Source organism: Quercus lobata, chromosome 4 (assembly GCF_001633185.2).
Source record: "Quercus lobata isolate SW786 chromosome 4, ValleyOak3.0 Primary Assembly, whole genome shotgun sequence".
NCBI classification, from domain to species: Eukaryota; Viridiplantae; Streptophyta; class Magnoliopsida; order Fagales; family Fagaceae; genus Quercus; species Quercus lobata.
The window spans coordinates 83,924,426-83,949,567 of record NC_044907.1 but is presented as its reverse complement, the minus strand read 5'-3'; the positions used below and the strand labels follow the sequence as shown (position 1 = coordinate 83,949,567).

Sequence of the window (25,142 nt, the reverse complement as noted above, 5' to 3'; positions counted from 1 at the left end):
GTCTCCACTATTGCACAACATTGAAAACATCTTTTATGTCTAACTTAGCATACTTATGAACAAATCAACACCGTTATAAAATTTTTTGTTTATACATTTCCTCTAGTGCACTAGTGTAAGGTGGCATATACAAAATGTACCTAAAGTAGTATTCAATATATTGCATTAACCATGACAAAATACTCCTAACTTATCTGGCTCCAAAAAAAAAAAAAAAAAACTTGAATGACGAGTGCTAATAATATGCAGAACATGGAAATAACAAACAAATCATGGGGTAGCAAATATGATCGTGATCAAACTATTGTATCCAAAAAGTGTTATTGTTTGGAAGTTGGCCTCAATTGGAGTCTCCCCAACAAAAAGTAACAGATTTGGACTAGTGATCATAGATTCTACAAATATATAAAGTTATTCCAGGCATGACTGCAACAGAAAAAGCACTGATGATTATTTACCAAGTTGCTGGCCTTACCAAAAAAGGGGAAATACAAATTAAAGTTCGCTCCCCACTGGTCTCTACTTTGTAGAAAAGCTGCATATATTGTGATAGTGAGAAAGGGACAAAAAGGACAACAATGAATTTAATATTGGATTAAGTCTTTACCATCTTCATTTTAAGCATGTTTATAACAAGAATTGTTAATTTATCATTCAACTTCAAGAGGATCATGCAATGCGTGCAACTCAAAATATTGCTAAAACTATAATAACAATATTTAATTAGTAGAAACAGTAATAACTGAGGAAGCCATACAACATATAAGCATGAACATCACTAATAATTTATTAAGTGTAGTGTTGTAGCTCTATGGTTCCCGGCAAGGCAGGCAGGCCAAACAGGATAGAGGAGCTTTGCCCTTTGTTGTACCAGAAGAGATGGCGTGCATGTTGCTGTTGCATATCATATTGATCATTGTCCAATTCAATATGTAGTGTTATCTTCTTAAAAGATGCTTCTGTGAGTTTAGAAGCTTAAAATAATTGATATTGAGCTGGGAAGCTGACAAGAGGGGAGACACTGCATAAACAATGCTGAGAGTGTGTCTAGATCCAAATCAAAACCATGTTACAGCTCATTGATATATAAAAATCATGAGATTCCTTATGTTATGTCCACCTCACCCCCACCATATATATTGAGAAGATGTTAACTAAATCAAAGCAAATTGATACACAGAATTGTACATTCAACTGCAAGACGTCTTTCTTGTTTTAGGTAAAAATGGCTGCCTCTCCTGTCAACCAAACCTCACTTAACCATTTTCGCTCCAACAGTTTCCCCACAAGAGCACACCCGCTCATTTCAGAATTCAATGACCAATTGAGCAGAGTGAGAGGTTCTGAAACAACCTCTTCATCATCAGCATCATTAAGCCAGAAACTCATTGGCCTTCAAGATTTGCATGACTGTGTTGAAAACTTGCTCCTGTTGCCTTGCACACAAGTCTTAGCTCAAGAGCAGCACCAGAAATGGTTTAATGAGCTATTGGATGGATCTCTCAGGCTCTTGGACGTGTGTGGTATTGCAAGGGATGCATTATTGAAAGCAAAGGAATGCACACGTGAACTTCAATCAACCCTGCGTAGAAGACATGGCAATAAAATGGAGCTTGCAAGGGAGATTGAAAAATACTTGGCCTCAAGGAAAGTAGTAAAAAAGGCAATGCAAAAGGCCTTAAAGGGCATGCAAACTAAGTTGAACTCTAAGAAAAATGAAGATCTAGCCATGGTTAGCATGTTAAAAGGGCTAGAAACTGTAACTGTCATGGTCTTTGAATCACTATTGACCTTCATAGCTGGACCAAAGTTGCAATCCAAATCAAACGGTTGGTTTGTGGTTTCCAAGCTATTGCACCCGAAAAAAGTAGTCTGTGAGGATGAAGAAACAGATGCAGATGAATTTGACAAGGCAGTTGTGGCATTACAATCTCTCATTAGTCACAAGACAAGCAAATCCGATTACTCCATTCTTGTTCAGAATGTGCAGAACTGGATGGGGAAGTTGGAGTCAAGCATTGAAGATGTTGAAGAGGTGCTTGAATGTCTGTCTAGGCGTCTAGTCAAAACCCGAGTTTCCTTTCTCAACATCCTCAACAACTAGCCCAGAAATCTTCATGGGCATCAATTTTGTCTGTAAATTTGTACACATGATAGACCTTCTCTTTTTGTACACATAAACGAATGAAATACACATATATTTTGTCTTCTACATCAAAGTCAATTCACTGTCTTCCACTAGCTCAGAAATCATCATAGGCATCAATTTTGTCTGTAAATTTGTACAACATGATAGACCTTCTCTTTTGGCACACATAAACAAATGAAGTACACATATATTTTGTCTTCTACATCTAAGTCAATTCACTGTCTTTCAGAAATATTTGCTACTATCACTTTTGAATTTTATTCCAGGAGTGTTCATTCCTACCACAAGAATGGTTCAGTTTTAATAAATTCTAAGATATTGGATCTCACAAAATACCGTGTAAAATTTTAAGTCTCAAGCCCTCTGTACTAAATTTGGTTATAAAAATATAGTAAATGATCATCTCACTAGTTGAATCCATTAGACCTTGTTAAATAAATAATAGTAGGAGGAGGTTTGAGCCACTGAAATTTAAATTTGGTGCCTCAGACTGTTTTACATTTTAACCTATGGGTTCCAAATTTCCAGTTTCTTCTTGATATACGCTGTGCATTTAGAGGATAGAGGGCTTAAATCTGGTTAAGGACCAAGCTCCTCCACTTATAGAGTTGAACGGAAAAACAGAAAAGAAAAACAAGAAACAAGAGAGGTAAATACTCTGTGTCAAATAATTTGATTAAAACACATCTAAATCATTGAGACTCACATGGTTTACTTGAATTTTTTATGCTTAAGAAATTTATAATTCTGACTGTCTCTCTTTGAGAGACAACCCATGTTATTAATGAATCAGCCTAATAAAAGTTTCTACATTATGAACAGAAATGGAGAAGTCGCATATGCAGATCATGCCTGCCCATGGCACAACAATCAATTAACAATCACATAGTATAGCCAATGATATCATTAAGCATTATACTAGCATATACAGGTGTCTGTAATTTAGCTTATAAAATCACACGAGTACTTCCCTTCATGACATAAAAGTTTAGCATTGATATCTAAATTATTCAACATATGTGCAGTATCAGCAACATGTTCTCTAATAAGAAATAAGCATAATCCATTCTAACAATAGCTCAGCCTGACTTTCTGGGAGACAAGATTGTTATGTCACTCGTCCACACATGTATTATAAAATTACTGTAACTGTGTGATATGTGTCAAATTAATTACAATCAGGTTGCCTTGTCTGTGATATCCATTAAATTCCCCTCAGCATTTCATAGATTTTTAAAATAGTGCTATGTTAGTTATTTACCATAATTGCAAACATATGCATATACATTTCTTTTGAAATTCTAATGCTTACTTATATTTTAAGAAATATATGAATCCTTATGGTTTCCAGCAGCTATGATTCAGTAAGTTGCGTAGTACTACTGAATAACGAAAGGTTGAACCATACTATTGGTGGTGACCATAGTAAAAGGGAACATGGTGAAAGGCTTTTCTTGCTGTGAAACCCACCTTCCTTCCAAGGGGGTTTCCTCTCATAGTCCTTGACCAAGTTTGCAATCTGTGAGGAGTTATCAATTTATGGGAACAAGGGAGGCATCACTCTCTCAATAATTTCTGCAACTTCTGGTTTATCCATAATTTTTTTCTAGAATTAAATAAGAAATAATAACCATGTGGCACTGCAATATTGTCTCCCATAAGCTCATTTCCCAGCTTCTTATAGCATCATTGGTTGCATTATTATTAATCAAACATTAGGTCTTCAAACTTCAATTGGAATTTAATAACATCATATTTTATCAATCATTTTCCAATTCAATATGTTGTTTTATCTTATACAAAGATGCTTCTGTAAGTTAAGAAGCATAAAATAATTGGACATTGAGTTGGGAAACTGGAGAGAGGGAGACACTGCGTAGACAATGCTGAGAGAGTGTCTAGATCCAGATCAAAATCATGTCACAACTCATTGATATTTGAAAATAATGTAATTCCTTATATCCACCTCACCCCATCATATATATTGAGAAGATGCTAACTAAAGCAAAGCAAAGAAAAATTGCTATACAAGAATGTACATTCAACTGCAAGAAGTCTTTCCTGTTTTAGGCAAACATGGCTGTCTCTCCTATCAACCAAACCTCCCTTCACCATTTTCGCTCCAACAGCTTTCCCACTAGAGCACACCCGCTCATTTCAGAATTCAACAACCAATTGAGCAGATTGAGATATTCTGAAGCAACCTCTTCATCATCAACATCATTAAGCCAGAAACTAATTGGGCTTCAAGATTTACATGACTCTGTTGATTACTTACTCCTGTTGCCTTTTGCACAATCCTTATCCCAAGAGCAGAATCAGAATTGGTTTAATGAGCTGTTGGATGGATCTCTCAGGCTCTTGGATGTGTGTGGTGTAGCAAGGGATGCATTATTGCAAACAAAGGAATCCACACATGAACTTCAATCAACACTGCGCAGAAGACATGGCAGTAAAATGGAGCTTGCAAAGGAGGTTGAAAAATACTTGGCCTCTAGGAAGGTGGTAAAAAAGGCATTGCAGAAGGTCTTAAAGGGCATGCAAACTAAGTTGAACTCTAAGAAAAATGAAGATCTAGCTATTGTTAGCTTGTTAAAAGAGTTAGAAGCTGTAACAGTCTTGGTTTTTGAATCACTCTTGACCTTCATAGCTGGATCAAAGCTACAATCAAAATCAAGTGGCTGGTTTGTAGTTTCCAAGCTAGTACACCCCAAGAGAATAGTATGTGAGGGTGAAGAAACAAATGCAAATGACATTGAGAAGGTAGATGCGGCATTACAAAGTCTCGTTAGTCACAAGAAAAGCAAATGTGATTACTCCATCCATGTTCAGAATGTGCAGAACTGGATGGGGAAGTTGGAGTCAAGCATTCAAGATGTTGATGAGGGGCTTGAATTTTTGTCACGGCGTCTAGTCAAGACCCGAGTTTCCTTTCTCAATATCCTCAACCACTAGCCCCAAATTATCATGGGCATCCATTTTTGGCTGTAAATTTTTACAAGATGATAGGCCTTCTCGTTTTGTACAAATATAGAAATGAAAAACATATATGTTTTCTCTTCTACTTCTAAGTCAATTCACTGCCTCTATCAAATATTTGCCTCTATCAAAGTATTCATTTCTAGTTCAAGAATGGTTCAATCATTATAAATTCTAGGATATCGTTCCCACAAAACCTCATAAAATTTAAAATCTCAAGTCAACTGTTCAAAATTTGGTAATAAAAATATAGTAAATATCATCTCATTAGCTCAATCCATAGAACTTGGGAAATCAATTAACAGAAGGAGGTGGTTTGAATCATTACATTTTAAATTTGGTGCCTTAGAATGTTTTCGCAATCCAGCCTGCAGGTTCCAATTTCTACTCTGCATATAATACTGAGCTTTTAGAGATTGCAGGGCATGAATCTGGTTGAGGACCAAGCTCCTCCATTTTAGGGAATTGATATAAACACAGAAAAGGAAAAGATGACATCTGAGCTGTCAATATTTTTTTTTTGTCTCAAATAAATTTATTAATACACATCTAAAATAATTGAGACTCATATGGTTTACTTGAATTTCTGTGCTTAATCAATTAAAAATCCTGACTGTAGGGACAACCCATGTTTTTAATGAATCAGACAATAAAATTGTCTACAATATGAGTAGAAATGGAGAAGTCACATATGCACATCTTGCCCCAATGGCACAAAAATGATGTAACAATCACACTGATTAACCAATTAAATCTTTCTGTGTGATTTTCGATAACTTTTGTTGCATGCGGACAAAGAGAAGGTCTGTAGAAGCTCCAACTAGGTAAAGATATACTAAGTACTGAACACTGCAGCTAAATGTGGAAGAAATTATAGTTTCATTAGATTTAACAGAGACCATGACATACTCTATCTTGTAAGCATGATAATAATCAGGCAAAACAAAGAGTATGGAAGAATTTGATATGTGTATTTATAATTAAGAATCTGCAGGAAGCAAGCAGTATCAGGTTGACCGACACTTTACACACTGAAGAAAAATTTTCCAGATTTTAGGAATTACCGTCTGATTGTAATAAACATTATTTTTCATTGCATGAAACTGGTAATTAAATGATATTTATGTGCGCACGAGGGGTACAGACTACTAACTGCCTGAAAGGTAGGCGTGTAGGCTGGATATAATGGCTACTGTCTTTTCTTGTCCTTCGTTATATCGTATATTTTAACTAAAATTATGAAGATGCTCTTGTGATTTTTGAATTTAAATATGATTGAATGTGAGATGGAGAGCTGGTGAGAGGAGACATTGCAAAAACATTGCTGCAATAGTGAGTTGGAGACTTGGTTCAATGCTTGTTATTTGTTGACTATCTTATAGATAATTGTCCAATTCAATGTATAGTGTTATCTTCTGCAAAGATGCTCCTGTAATTTAGACTCTTAAAATAATTTGATATTGAGTTGGGAAGCTGGCAATGGGGAGACACTGCATAGACAACGCTGAAGGAGTGTTTAGATCCAGATCAAAATAATGTTACAACTCATTGATATTTGAAAATATTGAGATTCCTTATGTCCAACTCACCCCATCATATATATTTAGAAGAAGCTAACCAAAGAAAAGCAAATTGATACACAAAATTGTACATTCAACAGAGAAACGTCTTTCTTGTTTTAGTTAAACATGGCTGATTCTCGTGTCAACGAAACTTCCCATCACCATTTTCGCTCTAACAGCTTTCCCACTAGATCACACCCGCTCATTTCAGAATTCAACAACCAATTGAACAGATTGAGATGTTCTGAAGTAACCTCTTCATCATCAACATCATTAAGCCAGAAGATAATTGGGCTTCAAGATTTGCATGACTGTGTTGATAAGTTGCTCCTGTTACCTTTTGCACAAGCCTTAGCCCAAGAGCAGAATCAGAAATGGTTTAATGAGCTGCTGGATGGATCTCTCAGGCTCGTGGATGTGTGTGGTATTGCAAGGGATGCATTGTTGCAAACAAAGGGATGCACACGTGAACTTCAATCAACCCTGCGCAGAAGACATGGCAGTAAAATTGAGCTTGCAAGGGAGGTTGAAAAATACTTGGCCTCTAGGAAGGTGGTAAAAAAGGCAATGCAGAAGGCCTTGAAGGGCATGCAAACTAAGTTGAACTCTAAGAAAAATGAAGATCTAGCCATTGTTAGCTTGTTAAAAGAGCTAGAGGCTGTAACTATTTTGGTTTTTGAATCACTCTTGACCTTCATAGCTGGATCTAAGTTACAATCAAAATCAAGCGGCTGGTTTGTAGTTTCCAAGCTGGTGCACCCCAAGAGAATAGCATGTGAGGGTGAAGAAACAGATGCAAATGACTTTGAGAAGGAAGATGCAGCATTACAAACTCTCGTTAGTCACAAGACAAGCAAATGTGATTACTCCATCCATGTTCAGAATGCGCAGAATTGGATGGGGAAGTTGGAGTCAAGCATTCAAGATGTTGATGAGGCGCTTGAATGTTTGTCAAGGCGTCTAGTCAAGACCCGAGTTTCTTTTCTAAATATCCTCAACCACTAGCCCAGAAATTATCTTGGCATACATTTTTGGCTGTAAATTTTTAGAAGTTGATAGGCTCTCTCTTTTTGTACAAATACACAAATGAAAAACACATATATTTTCTCTTCTACTTCTTTGTCAATTCACTACCTCTATCGAAGATTTTCCTGTGTCACCATTGAATTATATTCCAAAGAATTCATTTCTAGTTCAAGATCTGTTCAATCTTTATGATTTCTAAGATATTGGTACCTCGTAAAATTTAAAATCTCAAGTCAACTGTACAAAATTTGGTAATAAAAATATAGTAATTCACATCTAAAATAATTGAGATAGTAATACACATCTAAAATAATTGAGACTCATATGGTTTACTTGAATTTCTGTGCATAAGCAATTAAAAATCCTGACTGTAGATATATCAGCCAATTAAATTGTCTACATTATGAACAGAAATGGAGAAGTTGCATATGCAGATCTTGCCTGCCTGTGGCACAGAAATGATGTAACAATCACACTGATTAACCAATTAAATCATTAAGCTTTATGTGTAATTTTCGATAGCTTTTGTTGCATGTGGACAAAGAGAAGGTATGTAGAAGCTCCAACAAGGTAAAAATATACGAGTACTGAACACTGCAGCTAAATGTGGATGAAATTATAGTTTCATTAGAAATAACAGAGACCATGATATTTGTAAGCATGATAATATTCAGGCCAAACAAAGAGTATGGAAGAATTTGATACAGGTATTTATAATTAAAAATCTATAGGAAACAAGTAGTACCAGGATGACCAACACTTTATACACTGAAGAAAAATTTCAGATTTTAGGATTGCTGTATGATTGTAATAAACACTATTTTTCATTGCATTAAACTGGTAATTAATAATATTTATGTGTGCATGAGGGGTACATACTAACATCTGCTTGAAAGGCAGGCGCGTAGGCTGGATATAATGGCTATTGCCTTTTCTTGTCCTTTTTTATATCGTATATTTTAATTAAATTTAAGAAGATGCACTTGTGATTTTTGAATTTAAATATGATTGAATGTGAGTTGGAGAGATGGTAAGATGAGACATTGCAAAAACATTGCTGCAATAGTGAGTTGGAGAGCTGGTTCAATGCTTCTTAAGCATTGTCTATCTTGTAGATAATTGTCCAATTCAATGTGTACAATCTTTTGCAAAGATGCTCTTGTAATTTAGAAGCTTAAAATAATTTGATATTGAGTTGGGGAGCTGGCAAGAGGGAGACACTTCCTAGACAATGCTAAAAGAGTGTCTAGATCCAGATCAAAATAATGTTACAACTCATTGATATTTGAAAATATTGAGATTCCTTATGTCCACCTCACCCCATCATATATATTGAGAAGATGCTAACTAAAGCAAAGCAAATTGATACGCAAAATTGTACATTCAACAGCGACACATCTTTTTTGTGTTAGGTAAACATGGCTGACTCTCGTGTCAACTAAACCTCCCATCACCATTTTCGCTCTTAACAGCTTTCCCACCAGAGCACACCCGCTCATATCAGAATTCAATGAACAATTGAGAAGATTGAGATGTTCTGAAGCAACCTCTTCATCTTCAACATCATTAAGCCAGAAACTAATTGGGCTTCAAGATTTGCATGATTGTGTTGATAACTTGCTCCAGTTACCTTTTGCGCAGGCCTTAGCCCAAGAGCAAAATCGGAAATGGTTTAATGAGCTATTGGATGGATCTCTCAGGCTCGTGGATGTGTGTGGTATCGTAAGGGATGCATTGTTGCAAACAAAGGAATGCACACGTGAACTTCAATCAACCCTGCGCAGAAGACATGGCAGTAAATTGGAGCTTGGAAGGGAAGTTGAAAAATACTTGGCCTCTAGGAAGGTGGTAAAAAAGGCAATGCAGAAGGCCTTAAAGGGCATGCAAACTAAGTTGAACTCTAAGAAAAATGAAGATCTAGCCATTGTTAGCATGTTAAAAGAGCTAGAAGCTGTAACTGTCATGGTCTTTGAATCACTCTTGACCTTTATAGCTGGACCAAAGTTACTATCAAGATCAAGTGGCTGGTTTGTAGTTTCGAAGTTGGTGCACCCCAAGAGAATAGCATGTGAGGGTGAAGAAACAGATGCAAATGAATTTGAGAAGGTAGTTGCAGCATTACAAACTCTCATTAGTCACAAGACAAGCAAAGTTGATTACTCCATCCATGTTCAGAATGTGCAGAACTGGATGGGGAAGTTGGAGTCCAGCATTCAAGATGTGGAAGAGGTGCTTGAATGTTTGTCTAGGTGTCTAGTCAAGGCCCGAGTTTCCTTTCTCAACAACCTCAACCCCCATCCCTGAATTCATCATGGGCATCCATTTTTGTCTGTAAATTTGTATAGGTTGATAGACCATCTCTTTTTATATATACACTAGTGAAAAACAAAATATATATTTGCTCTTCTACTTCTAAGTCAATTCACTGCCTTCAACAAATTTTTGCTCGTGTCACTATTGAATTCTATTTCATGGCCCAAGGGTATTCATTTCTAGTGCAAGAATTGTTCAACTTCTATAAATTCTAAGATATTGGTCTCACAAAATAACTCGTAAAATTTCAAATCTCAGGTCTATAGTACAAAATTTGATAATATATAAATATATATATATATATATAAATATAAAATACAATCCATTAGAACTTGTGAAATTAATTAATAGAAGAAGGTGGTTTGAGCCATTGAATTTTAAATTTGGTGCCTTAGAATGTTGTCACAATCCAGCGTATGGGTTCCAATTTCTGCTCAACATATAACACTGCATTTAGAGAATGCAGGGAGTGAACCTGTTTTAGGACAAATCTCCTCCACATTAGGGAAATGAACATAAAAACAGTAAAGGAAAACAAGGCATCAACTGTCAATATTCCGATGGTCTCAAATAAAATGATTAATACACATCTAAAATCACAGAGACTCACATGGTTTACTTGAATTTCGTGTGCTTAAGCAATTAAAAATCCTGACTGTAGCGACAACCCCTGTTTTTATAGAATCGGCCCAATTTGCTGATCATGCCTGCCTATGGCACAAAAATGATGTGACAATCACATTGATTGACCAATTAAATACTAGCGTTTACAGCTAAACGTGTGTGTATGATTTAAGCCTCCATTTGGATTGAAATGAAAAATGAAAATTATTTTTCTATTTAGTTTATTTTTACTACTATTCACGGGCTTCACTGTACTTTTTGATACTATTCATGGGTCTCACTGTACTATTTCATATAACTTTTCCCTTTATCTACAGTATTTTCAGCAAAAAGTTTTCAGTTTCAGCAAAATAAGCGGTTCCCAAACAGACCCTAAGACAAAAGTTGTTGCATGTGGTTTCATTAGAAATAACATAGTACCCCTACCAAGATGGTCACTCCACGATCGAGTATAAGTTTTTGTGAAATGTAGTAGTCAAGGGTCAGGATTTAAGTCTCTAGAAAGGAGGCTCATACACATATACACTTAGATTAAGTTAGAGTAGAATTCAATCTTAGTTTGTGTTTGATCTAGTTTGTAATTTGATCCGCCTAGGAAGAGTGACAATAGGAGAAAACATTGCCCCATTTTTGGCACCATTGTTATGGATATTTATTTTTCGCTTTAGATTAGAGTTTACTGTTGTATTGGGAAAAAAATGCATTGCATGGCCGCACTTGTATTTTTTCCCTAACAGGGGCAGCTCCACATGTTGAACCCCCTGACTTGAATAATGTTGCAAGCTTTGCGTTGTCTATCGCCTAGAATTTCATATGGCTCGGTGGCAACGTGTTCTTTGAGACATGGTAGTTGATGGGATTATTTGGGAGAGAACACCAAAGGGGTTTGAACATCAAGCTAGTGCATCTTCGGATTCAATTGAATTGGGAAACCCATTTCAGACAGGTTTGGATATTTCATATTTCGTGGGTCATGCATTGCCATGTCACCTAAAAATTATCACAATTTTGTTTTTTTTGGTTAACCACATAAGTTATGAAACTCATAAACAGCAATGGAAAAACTTAATAGTTTTTTTTTTTTTTTTTTTTTTTTTTTCAGGGATCAATAACGTTAATTTGAAACTTCAAGGACCAACCATGTACTTTTTCCCAAAAAAAATTATTAGTTTAATTTACCCTTAAAAATATTTTTGCACACCCTAATCACATATCAATCCATCCTAATACTAAACAAATCACATATCAACCGAGTCTAAAACCAAAAAACAATATAGATCACAAATTTCTCTCTCTCTCTCTCTCTCTCTCTCTCGGTATATCCCCCACTCTAAAAGTAATGACTAAAGAGTGATTGTTTTTGTGAGTATCCCTCTCTTTATTATAAACTAGCAGATGTCTTGCGCGATGCGCATGTTCGTAATTCATTATTTTATAATATTCATATGTGTTATAATGTTTGGAAAATTAATTTTGATTATGTATTATATGTCACTAAAATGTGAAGAAAAAAATTATAATACGATATATACATTGTGGTGGGCCTTTTTTGGTTAAAGTGGGCTGGGCTGCCTCCTGCGATATTGGGCTCAAGTATTCTGAGTATGGGAGTTGAGACCGGTCCAACTTCAACTCAATTTGGTCCGGCTTGTGTGCAAACTATGCCTCGTTTACCAAGAGCATACTTACAGAGGGCAGAACTGTTTCAGATGGGTTGCGGTAGACAGATATGATAGTAACAAGATAAAATAAAGTACTTTGAGATCTTTATTAAGGTAAACAAATAATCCCTACTTAAGAAAAAGATAATCACAGTTTAATAACAATTATTTTATAAGAAAAGTAAGGGGAACAAGTGGGTAGTATATGAGTTGATTGAGAGAGGAAATAAATCAAATCAAGTCTGATCCGTAGGATCAAAACCAAAGAGGGAAGAATGCCTCTTCTCAAAGTGAATAATCTCTCAAGGAGATCCTGCTATGGAAATTAATCACGTTGAGGGAAGCAGACCTGAATAGTTGGTACATAAGAACACTATTTGTTTCCGGTAGAGAGCAAGATTTTGAGAGGGAGAAAGGGAATCAACCTATTGGTGCATGTCTGCCGTTCTAACTTTCTATCTTTTTCTTTCCTTCTTTTCTAATATTCCCCTTTCTTATCTTTTTCTTTCTACTTCTTTTTCTTAATCCTTGTTTTTTATTTCCTGGTTTTCAAATTTCTAATACTGTGGTGCTTGTTGTCCCCCCCACCCAACGGGTGTCTTTGTAGTGCCTGCTGTGACCGGATTTTACTATTTTAATCCTTAATCACCTTTATCTGGTCTGGGTGTACTTGCCAACCACAACTGGTCCATCTATGTGCCACTCCCCATTGCCAGACAAAAGAAAGCTATTTTGTTTGTTTGTCTGCCGTGGCACCCTTTCCTACTATGGTGTGGGTGCCTTCTTTCTCCCTATCCTTCATAGCATGCACCTAGTTGTTCCAACTCAGTTTTGCTTCTTTGGGTGGTATGTCATCCCAGTAGGATTCTTCCCCCAAAAAAGCCCTAACAGGAATCTCAAAATAGGTTTTCCCCTCTCCCCACCCTAAACCATGCCCTCTTACCTCTGACCCATGACCTCACCTTGTCCTGTATTGGCTAGGTACAAGCTGGTGAGGTCTGGGCCTTGCACGTGCCTCTCTTCTATGTATGTCCAAAATCTACCTGCTGCTCATGTGTTTGCCGTGGTTGGCCTGCATAGTCTGCCGTCCGTTTTTGACTATTTTCTAGTTTCTCTTTCCTTTATGGCTTACCTAATTCGGGGTTGGGCCTTGCTTGACGGTGGGCTTTGCTTTTCTTCAACCCACTCTTTTTTCTGCTACCATCTCCTACCATACCACTCTATCATTCCTATTGTGAAGTTGTTTTGTCTTAATCTGGCTGGGCCTCTTTGGCCTTGCCGTTTATTCTTCTCCTAATGGCCCAGCATGGCCATTGGTTCTTTTGTTATATCATTGGTGAGTTCCTGTGTCCCATTTGTTTTCCCTTGGGCATCTCGGGCCCGTTTGCTTCACTTGGGCTTCCTCGACCCTTTTCTTAACTTTGCATTACCATAGGTTTTTACTGAATCTTTGAGCTTCCTTGGCCCAACTACATTATTTCTCATCCTTGGGATTCTTAGGCTTGCCATCAATCCCTTACTTTCTTTGCTTTCATTACTTTGAGCGTGCCGTGGCCCATTCTCACTTTTCCACATCATATACTGCCATGGTTTGCTTTTTCTCTCTTTCCGAACTCCTTCAAGCCCATTTACCTCCTCAAGGCCCATTTGTTTATTTCATGGGCCTATGATCCATTATTTCTATTGCTTGAGCTTAATGGGTTTTCTATTCGTTTGCCAACTCTTTTCTATCTGTGTTGCTGGGCTTCTCCCTTCCACTTGGCCTTCCGAAATGGCCATCAACATACATATATAAGTAACAATAATTAATTATACTCTAAAAGTGCCACTCCATGCCTATTGATATTTTTTATCAAGTGCACATGTCTATTTGGTTCTTACATATGACCTTTTCAATATAAGAATTCTTATTATTTTTTTAAGGATTTTTTTTCTTTAAAAAAAAAAAAAAACATATGAACTTTTGAAAGTTGGACATCTACGATTTAAGATTTACAATTTTTAATTTATAAAACTAAATATACATGTCAAAAGATTAAAAATATAACAACAATTGAAAAGAGAAACATAAAATTATACCATTTCATATCTTAAGTTTAATTTTACATATATCCGAGTACCTCAATCACTTACAAAGATTATGCACTTTCCGAATATAAATAAACACAAATAACACATATAAAAGCTCTATTTCTTCCCTAAACATACCTTTAGAAATCCCAAATGTTGCTGAAGTATTGTATCAAGCTTTGGCAAGTGTTAGCCACATCTGCACTATACCCTAAAAGGACTAGTCACAATTGAGACTCCTTGCAGTTGTTAATAAAACCCAGTTCAACTTAATAAATACCCAATGTGGGACTCATCACATACCAACATAGATCACACAATCAATCAAATTAGGGCATCACAATCTCTCCCACTTAAATCCCTAATGTCCTCGTTAGGGCCCACTTTGTGGGGTAGTATATCCGAGCCCACATGGGGTTACCTGGCCAATTCTGATACCATATGTAATGACCCAAGGAAAAGCGCTAGCCACATCTACGCTAGCCACATTTACGCTATACCTCAAAAGGACTAGTCACAATTGAGGCTCTTTACAGTCGTTAATAAAGCTCAATTAAACATAGTAAATACTCGATATGAGACTTATCACACACCCACACACATCACACAATCAATCAAATTGGGGCATCACAAATGTGGGACTCATCACATACCCATGCACATCACACAATCAATCAAATTAGGGTATCACAATATTATGATACCCCAATTTGATTGATTGTGTGATGTGTATGGGTGTATGATGAGTCCCATATCAGGTATTTACTGAGTTGAACTGGGCTTTATTAACAACTGCAAGGAGCCTCAATTGTAACTAGTCCTTTTGAGGTATAGCGCAGATGTGACTAACGCTTTTCCTTGGGTTGTTATATATGGTATTAGAGCCGGTCCGGTAACCTTGTGTGGGCTCAGAGACACTACCTCACAAATTAGACCCTAACAAGGATGTTAGGGATTTAAATGGGGGAGATTGTAATGCCCCAATTTGATTGATTGTGTGATGTGTATGAGTGTGTGATGAGTCTCATATCGGGTATTTACTGGGTTGAACTGAGTTTTATTAACAACTGTAATTAGCCTCAATTGTGACTAGTCCTTTTGAGATATAGCGCAGATGTGGCTATCACTTTTTCTTAGGTCGTTACATAAAACCAAAGCCAATTTCATAGTTTTCTTGACACTAATCTCTCTCTCTCTCTTCCCTTCAATATTTTGTGAAACAAGAATATATAAAATAATAGGTGTTATAACATGAAAAACTAACATTGAAGGGAGACTACCTTTTATTTTAAAAATTAATGAAATTAAAAGTGGAAGAGTTCAAGAAGTTGGAAAAGGGAGTGGAACCAAATCTCTTAATCTTCTGCATTTTTGCCTTCATTGATAAGAGGATGGGAGATGTGAAGGGAGGCTAAATGAAATACTCCTCATACAAAACGCTACATAGCAGAACCTCATATTCTCTTGCATGAGGTTTCTACATATATATATATATATATATATATATATATTGTAACGTCCCGTCAGTTAAAAAAGAAGAAGTCAAGATCAGATATTTCTTTTGGGTTCCCACGTGCCAAAGCCCCACCTAACCCCACTACCCACCACACAATCACCCAATCTTATCTCTTCTTTGGCCGGCTCACTTCCCTACTTCTCTTTTCTTTCTTTTTCTTCTTTTTCATTTTCGGTAGAACACTCCTCTTCACTCCTTCAAACTCTCTTGCTGGCACCTCCATATCACCATTTCCACCATCATTTTTTCGGCAAGATCACTGGAAAATTTTTGAGAACTCATAAACACCTTCACATCCTTTTTTTGAGGTAAAAATTTCTCATCTTTTTGGTGGGTTTTGCACTTTTGCTTGAGGTTATTTTTATCTAAGCTTTAATAATGATACCCATGTGATTTATGAGCATTGGAAGTGATATTTATGTGTTTTTATGTATGGGTTTTGTATTGGTGGAATTATTTGATGAGTGGGTATATGGTTTGTGCTAATGATGACTACCTAAGATTTATTTATAGTGGAAAATTTAGGGGTTTTAAGTTATAACATGTGATGGTTGGTAAATTTAATTTTTCCATTGCCATTGGGTTTATTTGGAGTTAGTTGAAGTTCTAAATTTCTTGTCCTGGAGGATATATTGATTTTGTTTTCATAGGTCTCTTAATAATGTAGTGTAAATTTTATGGAAGCTAGTCATAATGTTGGAGATGATATTAAATGGGTTAACTTCTTAAATTGGACTTTATGTCTTGTGAATCATTTTGTTGAGAAACTATGGAAGTGGAATATATTAGTATTGATGATGTTAAATACTAGGCTTGCCTAATTAAGTGATTATTTGGCAATTCCTAAATTGTGGCTAGATGCAATTTCAAGCTCTATACCTATTGTGATAGATTTACTTGATATTGTTTAGGTTCTAGCTAATCTCCTTGGAGCCTGGAGAATTAGGATTTTGCAGTTGCGAGGTAAGTAGTTTTTTTAATGGGATTTTTGGAAAATAACCATGTTTTATAAATGTTGTTTTTGGGTCAAACACATTTTGGAAAATTATATATGGATATATGTTTTCTTAAAAGCATTGCGTTGTGACCCTATTATATATTACTAGACGATGTCCCATGCGATGCGCGGATAATTTATAATTTTATTTTGAAATAATTTCTAACTAATTTTTATGATCCATAAAAAAAAAATTTAATCTTATGGTATAATATTTACATAATTAGCATAAATTATATTATATATTAAAAGAGCGAAAAATAAAAAAGAAACATGAATTACTATTGTAAGGACACAATTTGTAACGACCCAAAATGATACTGGGTTCGCACGTAAAAAGGCCCAAACAATATCATTTGTAGAGCGTGGGTTTGAAAGGCTAAGCCTTGGTCACCGGATGGTGGTTTGTCGTGGTATTCATATAGAATTAAATCGTATTCGCTTGAGGAGTCTTTCTCCTGGAGGTGGGCTGGGAGGCTCTGGTTCTTGGCCATTTTTCCCAGCCTCCTCTTTGGTGCATTAACCTTCACATTATATAGCCCTTCTTGGTTGATCTTAGCCCTCCACTTGTTGATCAAGCAGGTGCCTACTTCAGTACCCGTCCCATCAGTTGTCCCTCCTTGCTTTCTGTTAGTTGTGATGATCGAAGTCACCCTGTCCAGGCGTCTTTTCTCATTAACATGGTTAGGACGCTGGAGAGTGCATTTAATGCGGAGGGGACACATTTACCCTGAACCAGCTTCGCACCGTACCCCCATGTGGGTCCCATTCTACTCGCATCTCCTTTAGGGGGCTTTTTGGAGGCAGCCTTCGACGAGATGTTGCTCTCCCCTTTGAAGTCTTGGAGTGCCGAGGACAGTGTCATCCTCGGCTGTACCCCCAGCATTTCGGCCTTTCCCCATTCGTCCTCGGCAAATACCCTCCTCGGCACGGGCCCTGGGCCCTAGTAGAGCGTGGGCCGGATCATAAGTTCCCCGGCCCCACAATAGCCCCTCAAAATCCTGCTATCTGGCTCCTCGGACGGATAGGAGGGTTTTGATGACATCAGACATCTGTCAATGCCTGTCAATCCCTATCATCTATCGGTTCCCGAGACTTTTCGTCTGCCCGAGACACGTCCCTGGAGACTTTGGAAGGTGAAGCGTGGCCTCATTAAATACGGGCGGCTCTGTGCTTACCACGTTCTACGGCATGATGGAGATCTAAAGGTGGGGATTCCTTGGCCTTTATGGGCGGGAAAATTCGTGCAGTTACTCTCAATAGGAAACATAAATGTTTTTTGGAACGGATTTGTCTCTTCAGTTTTGCACTTAAGAGTTCTAGTGTATATACCCTGGGTTCATCTGAACTTTTGTCCAAACTCAAGTCTATCTCCAGCACAAAAACCCTGTCCGAAGCGTCTTTCCTCTTTTCTGTAAGTTCCCTGCCTCCATTAACTCATGCTTTTTCTTTTCTGGGTTTATTTTTCTTTGGTTCCCTTTCTTCTCTCGTCGCTGGTTGAGTTTGTTTAGTAAATCGTAGAGATGGCTAAATTGAGACTGAGGAAATTAGTCGATACTGAAGAGGCGATGAAAAAGTTCATCGCCGATTACAGGATTCCTCCCAATGTAAGTCTGAGGCATTGTAAGATGGGGGAGTGGTACTATAAGAGGGAAACATGCGAGGTGGTAATTCCCGTCCTCGCCTTTGTAGAGGGGGGTATGAGAATCTCTATGGGGCCGGTAACGAAGGGTTACCTCAGGCACTTCCGATTAGCCCCCATCCAGTGCACCGGCAACATGTTTAGGATTCTGGGTTGTATGGATGCTTTAAACGAAAAGATGGGGCTAAGATTGACCCACCATGACGTGAATTGGTGCTATAATCTCCAAAATTTGAAGGGAAAATCCTACTACATGAAGACGAGAGACGAGAGGGTTCGACTAATTCAATGCCTCCCTGATTCCAACAAGGGATTAAATAAGGATTTCCTTATCGTCTTCGGTGAATGGCATGATGGCACTCCGTGCCCCATGGTAGAAGGAGAACCAGGTGGGGTATAGGGAATGGAAGGGCGCCGACCCATTGCGCCATTCTAATCTGATGTGGTTCGGTAACTAACCATGCGTATGTTGTTTTTTTTTTTTTTTTTACAGATCCACACGCTTTTCAACGGCATTTTCACTTAGTTAACCAGGTGGACTTGGAGACTGTTCTACAAGCGGTAGTTTTCGTAAATGACAGAGATGGTCAAGTTCGAGCCGTTCACAAAATATTAGGGTACGCTCCCCTTCAGAAGTCATTTGCTGACCCTAGGCACGTGATCAGCGATAGCCGTCCTTGGCTTCCAAAAATTACCGTGGTTGAGTCGGGATTTTTAATCTCCGAAGGATCATCTGTCCCAGAGGGCGTCCCACTGGTGGACCTCTCCTTATCTCATCAAGGAGCGGAGGACGAAGGCGAGTTAGATTAGTCCGAGGAGGGATTTGGGGTATTTGACCTAGCCGACCAATCCGAGGATCCTTCTGGTGATATAGGTGACCCAGCCTTGTCCGAGGCAGAATTGTCATCAGTAGGCACATCTTCCCAAGCCGAGATGGGACTTAAGAGAAAGCCCCCAACCAGCTTATTCGAACTCCTCGAGGGTCAGTCGGGAAAGGGTGCGCAGGGAACGCCGCACTCCAATGCTTCGTCCCCACCACCTCAGCCCCAGACTATCCAGACTAGGTCATCCTCCACAAAGTTACAGCCACAATCCCCCTGCCCCAAACTTCCTGTTTCTCCCCAACTAGCTCTGCCTCCTCGGTCGGAGAGCACTGATTCAAAGAGAAAGAGGAGTCCCAAGGGCAAGGAAACCATGGATGGGGGAAAATTCCAACCTTCTAAGGAGAGGGAGAAAGCCCCGCGTACGAAACAACTGAAGATTAGGCACCAAAGCAAGGGTAAAGAGACCGAAACCCAATCTTCCCAAGGCAAGGGAAAGGGGATCGAGGCCCAATCCTTGCCAAGCGCCTGGCTTCCCGCCCCAATGCTCCACGGGGGGCCTCTGCTGGAAACCGCGTCCATGAGAGACCTTGGAGATGGCGAGGGTGGTTATGTGGCAGACGCACTAGGGAGAACCATGCTACTTCCCACCGACGTGGATGGGTTAAAGAAAATGAGGATGCAGGAGGTTTTCCTCAGCACGAAGAGGCACTTAGGCATGGTAAGGCTCTTGAACCCTAAAACTTTATTAACTCATACTCCCGGTCCGTCATTCACGATGTATTTATCTCCCTTGACAGGCTCTCCAGGCCACCTATAGGATGGAGAAGGAAGTGAACAAGCAGAGTAAGGCAGCCGAGAATGAACGCTCCAAGCGCTTAGAGGCCACGCGGACTCTCAAAGCTTCCGAGGACGACCTCGCCAAGGCCAAGGCTGCCTTAACAGAAGCTATCTGAGATAGGGATAGCGCCTCGGCGGGTTTAGCTAGCGCCCAAAAACAGATCGAGGACAAACAAATCGTTTGCTAGAAGCCGAGGATCAGTTGCGAATAGCCAAGGAGTAGATCAGTGATTTAAATAAAAGACTGATCTTGGCAGAGAATGACAAAGGTGTGGCGGAGTATGCCCGGAACGAAACCATGAGGGCCAAGCAGGAGGCTAAGTTTGCTAGAAACGAGGCTGAGGCTGCGAAGGAAATGGCCGAGGATGAGGGTTACAACGCGGGGGTAGCTGACACCTAAGCCTCCCTCAAAGCCCAAATTCCTGGAGTATGCAGGCTTTACTGCTCCCAGGTTTGGGAAGAGGCCTTGAAGCGAGCTGGGGTGGATGCTTCGTCCGATTTGTGGAAAGCGGAGAACATATTCTACTCTACAGCCATCCGTGAGGCCACCTCCACTAGCTCAAAGGCTGTGAGCGACCAACATGAGGAAGGGGTCACTTAGTTGGAAACTGTACAGGTCGGCGCCTCTCCTGGGGAGCCACTCAAAGGGGGAGAGCTTCAGGATGTGATAGAAGCATCTCAGCGTACGGATCTCGAGGTATCCAAAGAGGTTGCTGAGCCTGTGGTCGACACATGCCGAAGAGCTAGCCATACTTGCCCAGCCCCTACAGGCAATTCCCCTTGCTGTGGTCCCCAAGAGCACCAACACCGATCCTACTCAGTCTACCCCAGAAGGGACTGTCCTCCAGGGCGTCGAAGCTGATCCCGTTCCGCCTTCCCAAGATGTGGCCGATGCAAAATTAAAGAAGTAGAAACCCCGGCCAGGCTTCGTATTTGTTTTTAGTTTAATGATTAACTAGTTTTTTTTTTTTTTTTTGACAAAACTTTGTAGTCTGTTGGTAATTTGAACATGTTGACCATATATATGAAATTCTTTTCTTCCTTTTTCCTTTTGGTTACTTGTCAGTTGCCCTCGTCAATACTTACTACTGTTTATGATTTCTGAACTAATTATCGTAACATGTATGCATGGTTGCACATATGACATGTTTAGGATCCTGTTTCAGAATACTAGCACGCTCGCCCCTACAGGGTATTGAACTCGTGTCTGGACCTATTTCAACGGGTACATAGGCATCACCTGAAATGTCATATGTGCCATTAGGACCAACTTGGTGGACCATGCAATACCTTGGTTCTATCTAAAACTTGATTTTTAAGTAGTTGGTTTCCCCATAGGTTTGAGTTCGAGGACCATACAATACCTTGGTTCTGTCCAAAACTTGATATTTAAGTAGTTGGTTTCCCCATAGGTTTGAGTTCGAGGACCATGCAATACCTTGGTTCTGTCCAAAACTTGATTTTTAAGTAGTTGGTTTCCCCATAGGTTTGAGTCCGAGGACCATACAATACCTTGGTTCTGTCCAAAACTTGATTTTTAAGTAGTTTGTTTCCCCATAGGTTTGAGTCTGAGGACCATGCAATACCTTGGTTCTGTCCAAAACTTAATATTTAAGTAGTTGGTTTCCCCATAGGTTTGAGTCCGAGGACCATGCAATACCTTGGTTCTGTCCAAAACTTGATATTTAAGTAGTTGGTTTCCCTATAGGTTTGAGTCCGAGGACCATTCAATACCTTGGTTCTGTCCAAAACTTGATATTTAAGTAGTTGGTTTCCCATAGGTTTGAGTCCGAGGACCATGCAATACCTTGAGCTCTGTCCAAAACTTGATTTTTTAAGTATTTGGTTTCCCCATAGGTTTGAGTCCGAGGACCATGCAATACCTTGGTTCTGTCCAAAACTTGATTTTTAAGTAGTTGGTTTCCCCATAGGTTTGAGTCCGAGGACCATGCAATACCTTGGTTCTGTCCAAAACTTGATTTTTAAGTAGTTGGTTTCCCCATAGGTTTGAGTCCGAGGACCATGCAATACCTTGGTTCTGTCCAAAACTTGATTTTTAAGTAGTTGGTTTCTCCATAGGTTTGAGTCTGAGGACCATGCAATACCTTGGTTCTGTCCAAAACTTGATTTTTAAGTAGTTGGTTTCCCCATAGGTTTAAGTCCGAGGACCATGCAATACCTTGGTTCTGTCAAAAACTTGATTTTTTAGTAGTTGGAGGAATTAACCCCTCGACTGTGGCGTGGGACCTTGGTTTAGGGGGATTAGCTTCTCGGCCAAGCCCCTAGAACCATCCGTACTGCTGACGCTACGAAGCGGAGCCCCTAGTGAAGAAATGTAGCCCCTAGTGGAACTTTACGCTAGAACACTACATCCGGCTGTTGGAAATGATGTGAGGGATTGTCTCAACCCACCACCTGTGCCAAGACACAAGCCTTCCCCACAGACGGCGCCAATTGTAAGGACACAATTTTTAACGACCCAAAAATGATACTGTGTTTGCACGTAAAAAGGCCCAAATAATATCATTTGTAGAGCGTGGGTTTGAAAGGCTAAGTTTTGGTCACCGGACGGTAGTTTGTCGTGGTATTCATATAGAATTAAATCGTGTTCGTTCGAGGAGTCTTTCTCCTGGAGGTGGGCTGGGAGGCTCTAGTTCTTGGCCCTTTTTCCCAGCCTCCTCTTTGGTGCATTAACCTTCACATTATATAGCCCTTCTTGGTTGATCTTAACCATCCACTTGTTGATCAGGCAGGTGCCTACTTCAGTACCCGTCCCATCAGTTGTCCCTCCTTGTTTTCTGTTAGTTGCGATGATCGAAGTCACCCTGTCCAGGCGTCTTTTCTCATTAACGTGGTTAGAACGCTGGCGGGTGCATTTAATGCGGAGGGGACGCATTTACCCTGAACCAGCTTCGCACCATACCCCCATGTGGGTCCCATTCTACTCACATCTCCTTCAGGGGGCTTTTTGGGGGCAGCCTTCAACGAGATGTTGCTCTCCCCTTTGAAGTCTTGGAGTGCCGAGGACAGTGTCATCCTCGGCTGTGCACCTAGCATTTCGGCCTTTCCCCATTCGTCCTCGGCAAATACTCTCCTCGGCACGGGCCTTGGGCCCTAATAGAGCATGGGTCAGATCATAAGTTCCCCGGCCCCACAACTATAACATAATTTTTTTTTGATAAATACTATAACATAATTAAGAATATGTGTGTTACGTGAGTGAATTCACAATTATTTAAATATTTCGGTTAAGTTGCTTGCACAATTATTATTTTCACATCCTTTGAAAGAGAGCGAGCATATTATTGGTTTGGTTTGTGAGTATTAACCTAACTCCTATCTAGCAATGAATGGTTTGAGAAATAGATATCAAAACTATATATTTCATCAACATGGGGTAAAAATTCCCTTAAATTGCCAAATCATTATGAAGTACATTCCTCAAAGTAATTCTTGAATCTTTTCAGCTAATTACAACAAAGATACACCAAATTATGCCTAACACTTAATTTCTCAATCATTGTATCACTATGGAATAGAGTTGAGAAGGAAGATAATTTTCTTTAACCACAACCATCTTTATAAAGAAAATGAAAGGGGTGATATCTCACCATTGTTCAACTTATTAATAGAAGTGTAAGGATTCATTTATAATAAGTTTTCAACACCCTTGAAGCTTCTAATATACATTATCTATGGCAAAATGCACTAAAAAATACATCCTTTGGCACCAAGACCAAGTCTTTTACTTGGAACTCTCATTATGTATTTCTCAAGAATTTACTGAATACGTACCAAGACCTAATACCCTGAAAATGTCCTACACATAAGGGACATTTTTGCCACCATGAATTTTCAATCCAAGTGTTGCAAATATGTCATTAGTTATTGAAAAATTGCCGTTGTAGTAATCAAACACCATAGTTAAGGCCTAAAAGAAAATTTTAAAAAGGAGAGACAGTGAATTTCATCCATAGATCAACTTTATTAAAATCATGATCCAAGTTGGGGAACTAATAAATTCAAAAAGAATTTCATATAGTCAAGAGAAGTAGTGTTAGTGACAAAATTTGGTAGTAATTTTTTCAAACATATTCAAAGAACGTCATATGCTAAGTTGCAATTTCTAATTTGAACTGATTCAAAGTCTAGAACTAAAATAATTATAAAAAAAAAAATAAATAAATAAAGAATCAGTAGTTGCACTAATTTTTTAGGCTGCTTGACTAAACTTAAGAGGATAAAAAACACGAACATAGTAACCTTCAGTGGATAGGCATGCCAACCCACCCATCTTGAGCAACAATTGATGCACAACTGAGATAGGTGCAACTACAAACAATACAATTATTAGAAATTTGTTAAGTCTTTGGGGACCATGATCCAACCAAATTTTTTTTTTTTTTTTTTTTTTAAAAGGGTTCAAAGATTGGAAGGATAAGAACTAATATTAACAATTTTCAAGTTTATAGAATCTTTATAGAGCCTAAGTATTAACAACCAAATTGATAATGCGCATCTGGCAAGCTGTAATATACCTAGAACAGATCCATCAAATGTATATATATATACACATATCTAGAACAGAAAATTACTAAAATTTCTAAGGCAGCCATAAAACATACGAAAATTTTGAGTAGGGAAGACATGGAGTGGAGTATATACATCATGAATAACAAAGTTAATTTTGGACTTTTCAAATGTTAAGCCCTGGATGGGAACGTTACTTGTATCTAGTATCTACATAGAAAATCTTGTGGCTTCTACAACATCCAGAAAAAGTCGTGAACACATATACCTCTGCACATGTTGTATTGCACACACTACCTTAAGAGTCTTAAATTTCTAGTTATGTCTCTACACTTATTTTACGTGACTAACGTTACCTGGACCGAAGATCACTGCCAATTACTTGGAGCCTTGGACAACTACCCGCACCAAA

General features: G+C 38.7%; 2 protein-coding genes across 2 annotated transcripts; both read left to right on the top strand.

Moving 5' to 3' along the window:
• Positions 1–1,225: 1,225 nt before the first annotated feature.
• LOC115985974 lies at positions 1,226–2,104 on the top strand. The gene has a single exon (XM_031108854.1). It carries the CDS (start codon positions 1,226–1,228, stop codon positions 2,102–2,104), a length of 879 nt encoding a protein of 292 aa, XP_030964714.1.
• Positions 2,105–4,225: 2,121 nt separating this feature from the next.
• LOC115985973 lies at positions 4,226–5,104 on the top strand. The gene has a single exon (XM_031108853.1). It carries the CDS (start codon positions 4,226–4,228, stop codon positions 5,102–5,104), a length of 879 nt encoding a protein of 292 aa, XP_030964713.1.
• Positions 5,105–25,142: the final 20,038 nt, after the last annotated feature.